General features: G+C 41.2%; 1 protein-coding gene across 1 annotated transcript; it reads right to left on the reverse strand.

The window, feature by feature from the left end:
• Window positions 1–2,420: 2,420 nt before the first annotated feature.
• TLR2 (toll like receptor 2) lies at window positions 2,421–14,140 on the reverse strand. The gene is made up of 2 exons (XM_045465213.1): window positions 13,564–14,140; window positions 2,421–5,218 (listed from the first exon to the last, which is right to left on the reverse strand). The coding sequence occupies exon 2, from the start codon at window positions 5,195–5,197 to the stop codon at window positions 2,843–2,845; it is 2,355 nt and encodes a 784-aa protein (XP_045321169.1). The 5' UTR covers window positions 5,198–5,218; window positions 13,564–14,140; the 3' UTR covers window positions 2,421–2,842.
• Between the last annotated feature and the right edge of the window lie 634 nt (window positions 14,141–14,774).

Here is a 14,774-nt window from a genome sequence, read left to right on the forward strand (position 1 = left end):
TATGTATATATATGTTGAAAAAATGATGGAGAGCTATACACTACACAGTTACCAGTGGTCATCCCAAGGTGAAGGGGGAAGAGTGGATTCGTTCTTTCTATGCTCTTACCTCGTGTCCAAAATTTCTACGGTGAACATGTTTAACGTTTGCGATGAGAAAAATAAAGATTATTTTTATATTACTTCAAATCTATCAATTAACCATGGAGCTATTTCTATTGCTGTTTAAATTACTGAAATTAAATCTACAGACCAAGTCCATGTTAAATTTATCTGGTTCTCCTGATAATTAACATTGTACTTAATGGAGGACATAGAGAAGTAAAGCAAATAGTCCATAATTGCCTTTGGTTTCTGTAGCATCTCAAGTTTCCTTCTCCTGAATTTGTCCATTTTTTTCTTAGACTAGCTACTGTTTCCTCCTTTATACTTCCCAGGAGTTGTTATGAGAGAGAAGAAACACTGTGAGTTTCCCCAGGCCTAAAATCTGCTATGCACTTAATGAATTTATTTCTCTGGGATATTTTTATACAAAAACAAAACAAAACAAAACAAAAACAAACAGGGTCCCTTGTATCACTGCTAGTACCCATAAGAGAAAAATATACATTTATAAACTATAATCTGTAAGATGAATCACTTCTTGGGGAAAAAAATAATAGCTAACATCCACTACCAGCATCCCTATTACCCCACGCAAACATCCATGGTTCCTGTTCTCAGAGGTTTGGTCCTCTTGTCCCCCTCACCCCTCCAGAGGGAGTGGGAACCAAGGGGCATGCACTCATTGGTTTACTTACCCTGCTGTACATTCAGACCTACATCATACCCTTTGATGTAGATATTACTGTTCCTATTCTAAGGGCAGGAGAATATTTGGGGACAGGTTAAGTGACTTGCCCAAAGATACGCATCTACTGACCCAGGTTTTTCTGACTCCAGAGCTCAATGAAGCACACGAACCCAGTCCTGGCTGAGAACTAAGCAGGTCAGGTCATTTCTACTCAGTCATTTCTATTCGGGTCATGATCTCACAGTTTGTGAGTCAGAGCCCCACATGGGGCTCTGTGCGGACAGTGCAGAGCCTGCTTGGGATTCTCTTTCTCGCCCTCTCTCTCTGCCCCTCCCGTGCTCACCTTCTCTCAAAATAAATAAACATTAAAAAAAAAAAAAAAAAAAAAAAGAACTGAGCAGGTCAGAGGAGGTTAGCTTCCTTTCACATGTGGTTCCCAACTTGAGAAATTTGTGTCGAATCAGCAAATAGTTCTTAGCTTAATTTATTTCATTGCATTAAATGCAATGTAGTATTAACTCTAGCTTATAAAAATTAACATGTGGAAGTAGTATCTATCTTTTAAATTATTGTGTATCAAATATTTTTTGAGTCACGCTGAGGAATTGCTAGGCATATACTTGTTTAAAGATCTACTTACTTCACATGTGCTTTTGTAAATGTTCAGAGGAAAAGAGAGCCTTTTTTAGAATCAGAAACAAGACTTTTTCAGAAGAAAAAAGCAAGATGCTGCAGGAGAAATGGATGAGAAGACAGGGACCGAGAGCCAGAGTAACTAGACACTAATCAGAACTTCACCCAGAGGTAAAGGCTGAAGGAAGATTAGAGTCAGGGATGTGGGAGGCTTCCTTCGTGGTCTTCTAAACTAAGTATTTCATTCACACTTGACCCTTGAACAACACAGGTTAAAACTGCATGGGTCTACTTATGCTCAGATGTATGGTTTTCTTAATAAGATGTTCTTTTCTCTGGCTGACTTTAGTGTAAGAATACCACATACAATAATATATATAACATACAATATGTATGTTAATTGGCTGCTTATGTTATCAGTAAGGCTTCCAGTCAACAGTAGACGACTAGTAGTTAAGGTTTGGGAAGTCAAAAGTTACACACACAGATGTTTGAGTGTGCAGAGGGAGGGGGTACATCACTGCCCCTAAGCCCTGCCTTGTTCTAGGTCAACTGGACTTCATTAGTTTCATTTTCATTGGAAGCCACAATTTACTGTATATTGTGTTATATATACTTTCTCAAGTAACTATGACTGGAGAAACCTATCAAACACCCAGAAAGACAGACCCAGTTCATGTGAAAATACACCATCTAGGTACTTTGCATACTGTAAAGTTTAATGCGGACTCAAGGCACTTCTTTCTAGGAACAGCAACAAGTTTGGCCGAGTGCACCAACCTTTTGCCTTCTTGTTCTTGAGAGCAGTCACACAGTGAGGAAACAGCTAAGTGGGGTAGAGAATGCCATCTGCAGACATGCATGAGTATCCTTGCAGAAAACTGACCAACACATTCATGGGAAATCTGTTCCTTCGTGCTATTTCCTAATGAACTAAACCAATTGCTACAGATAATTCAGATGTCGATAATGGACTCAGATCATGATCATCTCATAGGATTAATAAACAGCCAAGAACATTTAATTTTTAATCTGGTAGTTTTTATAAAACAGCACTCTAGAGGCACCTGGGCAGCTCAGTCAGTTAAGCGTCCGAGTCTTGATTTCAGCTCAGGTCATGATCTCACAGTTCGTGAGTTTGAGCCCCACATTGGGCTCTGTGATGACAGCAGAGAGCCTGCTTGGGATCCTCTCTCCCTCTCTCCCAGCCCTCCCCACCCCCCCAAAAATAATAACAAAACATTTAAAACAACCAGCACTCTAGACAAAATATGAACAGTTTTAGTGGTTTTAGTAAGCAAGCCTTCAAATGACAGTGCATTTATGTGGTCCACCTATAACTGTCAGAATGGACTCAGCTACAACTAGTGATATAAAGACCACCACCAGACCAAGACTGGCCTTTAATGAAGGAACCTAGGACTTTATTGCAGTTCTCAAGTTTAACCAAAACCCTTCCTGCTGAGCTTCGTCTGTGGGCCACTCTAGGTAGGTCTTGGTGTTCATTATCTTCCGCAGCTTACAGAAACGCTGGGGGATGGCCTTTTTCTCAATGGGCTCCAGAAGAATGAGAATGACAGCATCGTTGTTCTCATCAAACAGACGGAAGTGGGAGAAGTCCAGTTCGTACTTGCACCACTCACTCTTCACAAAGTTTTCAGAAAGCACAAAGATGGTTTTGTGGCTCTTCTCGATGGAGTCGATGATGTTGTCGATAATCCATTTGCCGGGAATGAAGTCCCGCTTGTGAAGACACAGCTTGAAGGGAGGGTCGAAGTGCTCCAGCTCCTGGACCATAAGGTTCTCCACCCAGTGGGAATCCCGCTCGCTGTAAGACACAAAGGCGTCATAACAGAGGTCCCGCTGGGGAGCTTTCCTGGGCTTCCTTTTGGCCTGGAGCCAAGCCCACATCATTTTCAGGTACCACAGCCCGTGGAAACGGTGGCACAGAACCCCCGTGAGCAGGATCAACAAGAAAAGGACACAGCACACGACAGACACCAGAGCTGCCCTGTGGCATTCAGAAGCTGGGAGATGGGTGTCCTGAACCCGCTGGCCCCGCACATAGAATGGAGAGTCACACAGGTAATTGTGTGGCCAGTCGGTCAGGATCTGGGCCAGTGCTTGGTGCTCCCGCGTGAAAGACAGGAATTCACAGGAGCAAATGAGATTGTTGCCGCCAGCTTCCAAAGTCGTCAGTCTTTGAAAAGAATCAAGTTGCTCCTTAGAGAAAGTGTTTATTGCATTTCTGCTGATTCTCATGACCTGTAACGTGGGTAAGAAGGAGGCATCTGGTAGAGTCTTCAACTTATTTCTGGAAATATAAAGTTCTTTGAGTTGTGGCAAAGTCAGAGAAAATGAATCGAGATTGTTATTGCTAATATCTAAAATTTCCAGTGTCCAGGGGATGCATCGGGTTAAGCTGTATATTCTGGTGTTGGATAAGTTCAAATATTTCAACTTTTCTGGCCACTGACAAGTTTCAGGCATAGAAAGATAACTGTTCTTACTAATATCAAGGTTAATCAAGTTTTTCAGAGTAAGCAAAGTTTCTCCGGTTTTTTCTAATGATTTCAAACGATTTTGCCTTAAAATTAAGGTTTGTAGGAGGGGCCAGGCATGCTCACAGGCTGCATTTCTCAAGTATTCTTCAACCATTAAATTGTCACTGAGATCCAAATATTCTAATGATTTTAAATGTTGTGAAAGTAAACAAGGAACCAGAAACACCTTACTGCTTTCTACTGTGATTCTTTTAACTCTTTCTGTAAGTGAATACACACTACTCAGATCATGAAACGAGTAGAAGTATGGAATGACCAACCTCCGTACTGTTAATGTCTCTATCCCACCTACACTTCCAATTTTGCCCATGTCTGATATGTCAAAGTCGCCAAGCCCATGGAGAGTACAGTCCTCAAACTCTACTTCTAACACTCCAGAAACATAATTCAACAGTTTTACAAGTTCGCTAAAACTTCCGTCAGTGATTTTCACGTTTCTAAACGTCCACTTTTTAATCGACGTATTTGTTTCATTGATGGATGCTTTTGAAACATGTAAAGTGTTCAAATGAGTATCTCTCAGTTCCAAATGTTCCACAGAACTTAAAAGATCTACAAAAATCTCCAGCAGCAAATCAGGCTGTTTCATACGAAGGGCCAGATGGCTGATGTTCTGAATGGACTTCAAACTCTCTGGCTCATACTTCTGGAGATTTGAAGCATCAATCTCAAGTTCCTCAAGAAAAGTCAGCCCAGCAAAATCCTTTTCCTGAATCGCAGTGAAACTGTAAATATTTCCCACTTTCAGAATTCGCAAAGTTGTGAGCTGAGAAAAAAGAGGTGTTTGCCCAAGTGATTTGTAAGGATTTCCCAGCAAGTTTAAGAACTTCAAGGAAGAAAGGGGCCTGAACCACGAGGATGATAAATTAGATATGTGATTATAGGATAAGTCCAAATGTTCGAGACTCCCCAGGGAAAAAAAAGAATCTTCCTCTATCGTGTTAATTTCATTAGACTCCAGCCTCAGAGCCCTGAGGTTCACACAGCCCTGCAGGTCACTGTTGCCAATGTAGGTGATCTCATTGTTGGAGAGGTCAAGGCTTCTCACAGCTGCCGTGAGTCCTGAGGGGATGGAGTTTAAAGATCTGGAGTGGCCCTCGCAGATGCCCGTGGAGTCACAGGACAGAGAAGTCTGATGAGGGGCCACTTCCTTGGAGAGGCTGGTTACAGCCCCCAAGACCCATACTGTCCACAAAACACGTGACATTGTCCAGTCCAGTAATTCAACCTACAAATAAAAGAGGTTCAAATGAGTGACTGTGTTTGACAGTATATCATGATTCCAGTTCTTGAGAAATGTTTTGTAAGGTATAAGGCGCGCGCACACGCACACACACACACACACACACACACACACAGAGCTACCTGGAAATAACAGAGCGGCAAATGGAATGTATGAATGGGGATATGTTGCTGCCACATCCAGCAACACCAACACGGACATTCTGCCACTGTGCCATGACCTCAAGATCCAATACCATGTGGGAGTACAGAGCAAGACTCACCATGCATGAGCTGAAAGAATGAGTCAATGAATGAATGGAGGAATGAACAAGCAAGCAGGTTTAACACGAGCGAGGCTTAATTAACCCTATGGATTTACAATCACCTACTCACGCACTTCAAGCCTTCTTGTATTTAAGCATGCCTCTTCCCTGCCTCAATGCCCGCTGGGAGTGACAGATCTCACAGAGCCCGCCTGCAGCTCTCACTGGACAAGCGTTCACTGACTGCAGCTCCAGCGGGTAGCATGGTCTTTCACCAAAAGAAAAAGGTCTTGTGCTTCCCATGCTTCACCTACTCCTAGCAGACAGGAGGGATGCTGGGGACCCCAGGCAGAGCGAGGCGGTTTGCTGGGCTGAGGGACAATCAGACCATCGGAACCTTCTCTTCCTTGCAGAAAAGTAAGTGCAGAAAGTAGTGCTCCAGTCTGGATGTGGGAGGAGTAAAGCTGTCTGCACACTCTCTCCCACTGCTAGTTTACAACCGTGAATCCAAAACTCTCTCTCTGCCCACCTCCTGGGTCCTAGATCCCTCTTTGGCTCTCTTCGGCTCTCTCGCTCCTGCTGTCTGTACTCCTTTGCTCACTACATTAGCTCTACAAAACAATTTTAAAAAGCTAACCCCAAGGAGAAAACTTTTTGTGGGTAAAACTAATTTCCCACATGCACAGAATCTGAGAGATTACGAAGGCCCTAGGCCTATATAATTTATAGGTACAGAGAATTAAAATATAAATAATGTTAATACACACTTGGCTGGGAAATTTAATGGCTGTTGCTGCCAGATTTTTTACGGCCACACCAGTGCAACTGCTCGGCATCCCCTCCTGTCTCTTTTAGATAAATGGGGCCATACCATGCATACTTATTCTGGATTTTCACTTCTCACCTTACAATATGGCTTGACACCTTTTTCCATCCATATATACAGACGTTTCTGATCTTTTCCCAATAGATCACAGCATTTCATAATATGGATAACCCATAATTTGCATTCCCATCAGCACTGTATGACAGATCCAACTGCCCTCTCTTGCCACCACTTTGCACTGCCAGCTATTCTGGTAAGCGGTGTAATCTCATCCGAGTCTAAATTTCATTTCCTGGACTAATAATGAACCTGAACACCTTTGCATATGATCATTTGGAATCCTCATTTGTAATGTGCCTGTTTCAGTTTTTGGCCTACTGTTTTCTATTGGATTGTCACTATTATAATAATTATTATAAATATTACATTATATATAAATAAAGATATATACTCTGGAAATGGAAGAAAGATACATATGTTACAAATACAAGCATTCCTCAGAGATACTGCAGGTGAAGTTCTGCCATAATAAAGTGACTATCACAATGCAGCCATTGAAGTGAATTCTCTAGTTTCCCAGTGCATATAAAAGCTATGTTCACACTACACAGTAGTCTGTTAAGTATGCAAGGTCTAAAAAAAAAAAAAAAAAAAAGTACATACCTCATTTAAAAATGCTTATTGCTAGGGGCACCAGGGTGGCTCAGTCAATTAAGTGTCCGACTTTGGCTCAGGTCATGATCTCACAGTTCGTGGGTTCGAACCCCGTGTCGGGCTCTATGCTGACAGTTCAGAGCCTGGAGCCTGCTTCGGATTCTGTGTCTCCCTCTCTCTCTCTCTGCCCTCCCCCACTTGCACTGTGTTTGTGTTTCTCTCTCAAAAATAAATAAACATAAAAAAAATATAACAAATTTTTAAATGCTCATTGCTGAAGAATGCTAATCATCATCTGAGATTTCAGTGAGTCATAATCACTGAACATAGATCAACATAATGAATATAACAACAATATTGAATATAATATTGCCGGAATTACCAAAATGTGCCACAGAGACACAAAGTGAGAAAATGCTGTTGGAAAAATGGCAGCGACAGACTTGCTTAATGCAGGGTTGCAAGACACATTTGTAAAAAACACAGTATCTGCAAAGTGCAACAAAGCCAAGTGCAATAAAACAAAGTATGCCTGTATCTTCTTCCACTCTGCCGCTTTCCTTCTTGCTTGGTGGAATCTTCTGATAAACAGATGTTCTTAAATTTTCTGTTCTGTTTCTTTGTAGTAATTTTTGTGTCCTGTTTAAAAAATATTTTTTACATTATCATGAAGATACTCTCTTTATTATTTTCTAAATCTTTATTGCTTTGCCTTTCATAGGCCTATAAACCACATGGGATTAATATTTGAGGTAGCAGACAGGATCCATTTCATTTCCAAAATGGATATTCAATTGACCCAGCACCATTTTTAAAAAGATCACTTTGGGGAGACAGTCAACAATATTACTTCTGTCAACAATCGCATGTCCTCATAGGGGTGAGTGTGTTTCAGTGTTCTCTATTCTGATCCAATGTCTGTTTGTCTTATCCTTGTACTGGTATCACTACATTAAGTGTATAACATAACTTAATATCCTGGAGGGAGGTGGGGTGGGGCGCAAGCCCTTCCTGCTTATTGTTTTTCTTCAAATGAGACTTGGTTAATTTTGGCATTTTGCATATTCTTATAAATTACAGAATCATCTTATCCGTTTCAAAAACAAAACTTGTTTATTTTAAATGGCAATACTATGAATCTGTAGGTCAATTTGGGAATTACTGACATTGTTACAATAATGAATCTTTCAATCCATGAGCAGGATACATCTTTCCATTTATTTAGGTTTTTAATTTATCATAATAATATCTTACGGTTTTCTGCACAGAGGTCTTGAGCATATTTTGTGATATTTATTCCCAGGCATTTGAGATCTTCTAAGCTTTAAAAACAATAATACATACTTATGTGTGGTATATATTTATTTCAATTAAATTTTATGTATTTACCATGCACTAATCAACCCTGATAAATTGATTTAGTAATTCCAGTTTGTAGATTTTTATCTTCTATGTACACAATCACATCACTCAGATATAATAATCTTTTTTCTTTTTTCCAATCATTATACCTTTACCTTGTTTTCTTGATTACTGAATGTTGAATCTTATCAAATTCTTTTTTCTCTTCCTGTATCTACTGAGATAATAACATGAATTACCGGGGCGCCTGGGTGGCGCAGTTGGTTAAGCGTCCGACTTCAGCCAGGTCACGATCTCGCGGTCCCTGAGTTCGAGCCCCGCGTCGGGCTCTGGGCTGATGGCTCAGAGCCTGGAGCCTGTTTCCGATTCTGTGTCTCCCTCTCTCTCTGCCCCTCCCCCGTTCATGCTCTGTCTCTCTCTGTCCCAAAAATAAATAAACGTTGAAAAAAAAAAATTTAAAAAAAAAAAAAAAAAAAAAAATAACATGAATTACCTCCTTTACTGTGTTAATACTGGTGATTACATTAATTGATTTAGTGTTAAGACAATGTTGCAGTTTTAGAAGAAATCCAAGTTAGTCTGGATATATTACCCTTTTTATATTTTACTGGATATATTTATTTACTAATATTTCCTTAGAATTTTTGCAAGTATATTCAGAAGTAAAATCACCCTACACATTTCCTTTCCTCTCCTTTCACCAATGCCACCTTCTAAGACTGCAGTTTTTGTTATTATTTGTACATTTTTCTTGTTTTTGTGAAATATATTAAATATGCTTAACAGCTACAGAACTATCCAGATTTTCTTTTTATTCATCTGTCAGCTTTGATAAGTTGTGTTTTTCAAGGAATTTATTGTTCTCGTTTTATTATGCAAATATATTGACACAGCTACTTATATCATCCTCTTACTATTTTAATGTTTGTAAGACCTATAGTGAGGTTCCCTATTTCATTCCTTAGATGAGTAATTGGTGCCAGCTTTTTTTATTGTCCTGTGGTTTATCATTCTTTACAAACGTTTTCAAAAACCAGCTTCTCAGTTTATAGATCCTCTATTTCTTTTCTATTTCACTAATTTCTATTCTTCTAATACTATTTCCTTCCTTCTGCTTTCTCTAGATTTTATTTTATTCTTCTTATTCTAATTTCTTTTTTTTTTTAATTTTTTTTTTAATGTTTATTCATTTTTGAGAGACAGAGAGAGACAGAGTGCGAGCCAGGGAGGGGCAGAGAGAGAGAGGGAGAACACCAGAATCCGAAGCAGGCTCCAGGCTCTGAGCTGTCAGCACAGAGCCTGATGCGGGGCTGGAACCCACGAACTGTGAGTTCATGACCTGAGCCTAAGTCAGACGCTTAACCGACGGAGCTACAGCGCCCCTCTAATTTCTTAAGGTAGATGCTTGCTCATTAATTTTCAGTCATTCTTCATTCTAATATATTCATTTAAGACCATAAATTTTCATCTAAGCACTATGTTAGCTATATTTTCCATGGTTTTTCCTCTGCTGTTCTTTCCATATTTTGCCTCTTCAAGTTTCAGTCTTGAAATTTTCTTCTAATCTATTTTCTAGCTTATTCTTCTTTCTTCAGCTGTGTTTAATCTACCGTTAAATCCATCCACTGCTTTTAAATGTTTGGTTATTGCTATTTTCATTTATTTAATTTCTGTTAGATTCTTTTCCCCATCTGCTATGTCATTTTTTGTAGTTTCCAGCTCTCTGCCAAAATTTTGAATCCTGTCTTTCATCACCTTGAACACAGTAAGCATATGATAGGCTGCATAGCACCTCTAACAGGCTTGAAGGGCAGGGAGTTAAAAGTGAAGGTCTAGGCCAATCATGGATGGAAAGGTAAGGCTGAAGTAGAGGAAACCAAGTCCTCACGTAGATTGTAGCACAGCTCTGATTTATCTGGGTGGCTCAGACATTCTTAGTCTCTGAAAATGGATTAAGATGATTTCTGGAATAGCTAGTGCTCACAGGTACCTGCACAAGCAAAGGATAATTTTCTCCAGAAGACAGTAACGTTATCCTAGGCCTCAAGTTTCTTTCTACAAACAGTGTCTCAAGTTGAATGTCCAGTAAACAATAAAAAACAAGCAGGTACTAAAGGAAGCAAGATCATGAGTATGAGAGGAGCAGAAACAGCGGCAATGGAAGCTAGCCTATAAAGACTAAACTAACCTATAAAGATCTAGTATCGTACCCACCTCTAAAACTGATGGTAGTTAAGATGAGATGAGATTACTGTTTGGTACTGTATTTATTCCATTGTCTTTCTGCTTAATTAGTTATTGAAAAAAAATCATCTTAGTATAACTGTACTGGGCAACGAAAATTTACTTGATTTTTTTCCATTTTGTAATAAATAGCACAAATCTTAAGAAATCTATACTAGTTTTTGGCTAAGATTTAAAGGTCAAATACATCTATTCTAAATTTGTCCTAGCCTTTTGTCTCTAAAATGTAAAATTCATACGAGCCAAGATCTTGGGCTATTTCATACAAGTATTATATGGTACCTATTGCATGGTGGGTTCTCAACAAATAATAATTACTGATGATGCTAAAACTACCATTAACAGCTTGACACTGAAGATCACAGTCACTTCTATTCCTCTCATTTCCTCTATACATTACAGCATGGGGCAGAGAGCTCCTCAGAGTAAGACATGGAGAAAGGGAAAAGCAATGGCTAAAGTTAGACCGAGTGGAGTCATATCTAAAGAGAGTTGTGGGTCTGGATAAAGCATAAAACCATCTGCTTAAAGAATTCAGAAAATTGGGGCGCCTGGGTGGCTCAGTCGGTTAAGCATCTGTCTCTTAGTTTCAGCTCAGGTCACAATCTCAGGGTTCGTGAGTTCAAGCCCCACATCAGGCTCTGTGCTGGCAGTGCGAATCCCTGCTTGGGATTCTTCTCCCTCTCTCTTTCTGCCTCTCCCCCACTCTCTAAATAAATAAGTAAATAAATAAATAAACTTAAAAAAAAACGAAGAATTCAGAAAATTGACAGAGTGGTGAGGAATCACTGGTCCAAGACCCAGGAAAAGATGGCAGTCTGACAAGTAAGCCTGGCATTACAGGCAACTTCTGCTGTGCACATCTGCAGAAGCAGAATTGAGAGGAAGTTGAAGCCCTGTTGTCCCCAGAGAAACCACAACCAGATACCCACTTCAGGGTGAGGGCTATAATGGCTGAGTAAAGCAGGAGTGGAGAAGGGCCCCAGGGCCCCAGGCTTGGTTGAGAATTGAAAGCACACTCTCCATTAAGCCCCTGGCAGGGAAAAGGCTATACCTTATGTGAATAAGGATCTCAGAAATCTCTGCCCTCTGGCCCTGGATGAAGCCAGCCTTCTAGAAACCTCCTCTAAAAAATCAGAACTCCAGGCCTGCCACATACACTAGTGTGGATCAAAATATTAAAAGACAGAATACAAATTTGGGGGAATTGAATAAAAAAATAAGTTCCCAAATTATAAATGCATATTGATTCCCCAATAAAAAAAATAAAGAATAAAAAAAGAATAAAAATTTAAAATAATAAAGAATAACTAAAAATAATAAAGAATAACAATAAAATAATAAATCAGTAAGTTGTGTATTGAATTAATAAATAATGATATTAAGTAATAATAAAGCCTAAGCATTTTCTTAAAGAGTATAAATTCCTCACCCAGCCTGAAAACAATGGAATAATATCCTCAAAGGGCAGAGAAGACATACCTGCCAATCTACCTGTCAGTACCCATTTAAATTATCATTTAAGAGTAAAGGTGAGATACACATTTTCAGACATTCAAAACCTAAAAACCAAAAAAGAATCTTTATCTATACTCCATCATTGAAAGAAGGACCCAAAAACATGTTCTTCAGCAACATGGAAAATAAACCCATTAAGAGTAGGCAGCAAGTTGGGGCGCCTGGGTGGCGCAGTCGGTTAAGCGTCCGACTTCAGCCAGGTCACGATCTCGCGGTCCGTGAGTTCGAGCCCCGCGTCAGGCTATGGGCTGATGGCTCAGAGCCTGGAGCCTGTTTCCGATTCTGTGTCTCCCTCTCTCTCTGCCCCTCCCCCGTTCATGCTTTGTCTCTCTCTGTCCCAAAAATAAATAAACGTTGAAAAAAAAAAATTTAAAAAAAAATAAAAATAAAATTAAAAAAAAAAAAAGAGTAGGCAGCAAGAAACTATGGTTGCATTTTTTTTTAATAATTGATAAGAAAGAAGATAGCATTCAAAAACTCAAGCATGGCTTTTGGTATGAGGAAAAAGGAATGTAAATTTTAAATGCTATTGTGGAGGAAAACAATTTTAACAAGCAAGCCTCTTACTTATAAGAAGTAAATACAACTTACATTTATTACTAGATCTTTGTAAGGAGGTCACACCCACAATGCCCTATACCATAAAATCATGCTCAATTACTATTTAACCAACCAGGCCAAATTCTTAAGGGAAACAGTACAAAAAATTAACTGATAGCTTAGAAACTTATAAAACATGCGGCAAACTTGTGACAATTTTCGTAAAATAAGAGCATCATAAAAAGTTTAAAGATGCAAATGTTCTCCGCTTAGAAGAGGAAGAAACTTAAAATACTGGTGAACAAGTCAAAATAGGATGATTGCCATTTCCTTTTTTTTTCTTTCTTTTTTTTTTTTTTTTTTTTTTTTTTTTTTTTCTCTTTACTTTCACGTCAGGCCATCCTATCTATCACTTGCTTTCTGGTAAAGTTCTTAGTAACACTGCAAACAAGACCTTCTTCTGCAAGATTAGTATCATCTCAGCCAGCTGAGCTGTTTGTTTATACTTGAACAATCAATCAATTTCTCTCCCTCTCTCTCTCTCCCTCCCTCCCTCCCTAAAAAACAAACAAAAACAGTAAAAACACTATCCTGTCTTGCGGCTAAGTTCTAAACACAAGTTCTCATTTCCAGAATTTGGAGAGCTTAGAAGGAGAACTTCAGGGCATTCTTTAAAGAACTCGTCTAAGCTTAAATGCTCTAAATTATTTTCTCATCAGAGACATAACTCAGATCTTTTAAGGATGGAAGAACACGGAAGGCGCGTGAAGCCGGGCTCGGGGTTACTGAGCGAGAGTTCCAGGCAAATCCTGAGTCCTGCACTTTTCCCACTTCTCGGCCACAGTGATGGAAATCCAACTTTGGAAGTTAGGTCCCTGCAGTAACCCAGGAGCGCAGACAAACCACCAGCGGGAAGCACGCGTGCCGTCTGAAAGCCCTTACCTGACCCTCGTCGTCAGGGCTCGGAGTGGAGGGTGGCGCGCAGGCTGGGGCCGCGGGAGCGTCGGCGTCCTAGCGCCCCGTGTGCAACCGAGAGGGAAGCAGGGATCCCCGGCGCACCCCGGCGGAGGGCTGCGGAGCGAGGACGCCAGCAGAGCGAGGACGCCAGCAGAGCGCGCTCTCGGGCGCGGCAAGAAAGGCCCGACCTACCCGGGAGATGGCGGAGCCGCCCCGGGCCGCGTCTCCTGGCGGCCTCCGGATGCGACGCGCCTGGGCCGAGGCCGGGAGCGAAAGGAAACGTGCGCGCGGCGGGCGCGCGTCCTCACCGGGTGCGGGAACCTTCTGTCGCTGAGCACACCGCCGCGCAGCGGAGGAGAAGCCGTGGGGCCGCGCGCCGTCGCGGCCGCCTTTGTCCCCGGGCTGCTTCAGGTGACCTCGACTGAGGTTACGGCCCACCCGAGGCGGCCCGAGTCCGCCGAGGGCGCTGGGAGGGAAAACAGAACCGAGATTGGTAGCGGCCCCCGCGTGGGAATTCCCGAAGCACTGAGGAAGATTTCGCAATCCCAGTAGCCAGTTACCCAACTAGTATCATCCAGAAGCTTTGGCATTCAGAGCCTCACGTTACCCAGAAGCACACCGTCTTTAAATTCCACTTCTCCGTTCTTGTCCATCCTTGGGAGCCCCAATTCGTGCCTATCCTCCCCCCCTCAACAATTTGTATCTCCAGGGTCCACTTCCACCAGCAAGTCTATACTCTCTTATATTAAAATAGCTCTCGGGGCGCCTGGGTGGCGCAGTCGGTTAAGCGTCCGACTTCAGCCAGGTCACGATCTCGCGGTCCGTGAGTTCGAGCCCCGCGTCGGGCTCTGGGCTGATGGCTCAGAGCCTGGAGCCTGTTTCCGATTCTGTGTCTCCCTCTCTCTCTGCCCCTCCCCCGTTCATGCTCTGTCTCTCTCTGTCCCAAAAATAAATAAACGTTGAAAAAAAAATTAAAAAAAAAAAATAAAAATAAAATAAAATAGCTCTCACCAGTCACTATCTAGATCAACATAGGAAATTTTGCCTGAGGAGCAGATAAGGACATTTTTTGTTTTAAATCCTGGGGCAGCCCCTGGTGGTGCACTGACTGTAGCACCTATTTCCCATCCCTACTCTTCTCATGAAAGATGTGGGGCTCCAGAGGATCTTGAATCCAAATTCTAACCATGCTCAGT

This window comes from Leopardus geoffroyi, chromosome B1 (assembly GCF_018350155.1).
Source record: "Leopardus geoffroyi isolate Oge1 chromosome B1, O.geoffroyi_Oge1_pat1.0, whole genome shotgun sequence".
NCBI classification, from domain to species: domain Eukaryota; kingdom Metazoa; phylum Chordata; class Mammalia; order Carnivora; family Felidae; genus Leopardus; species Leopardus geoffroyi.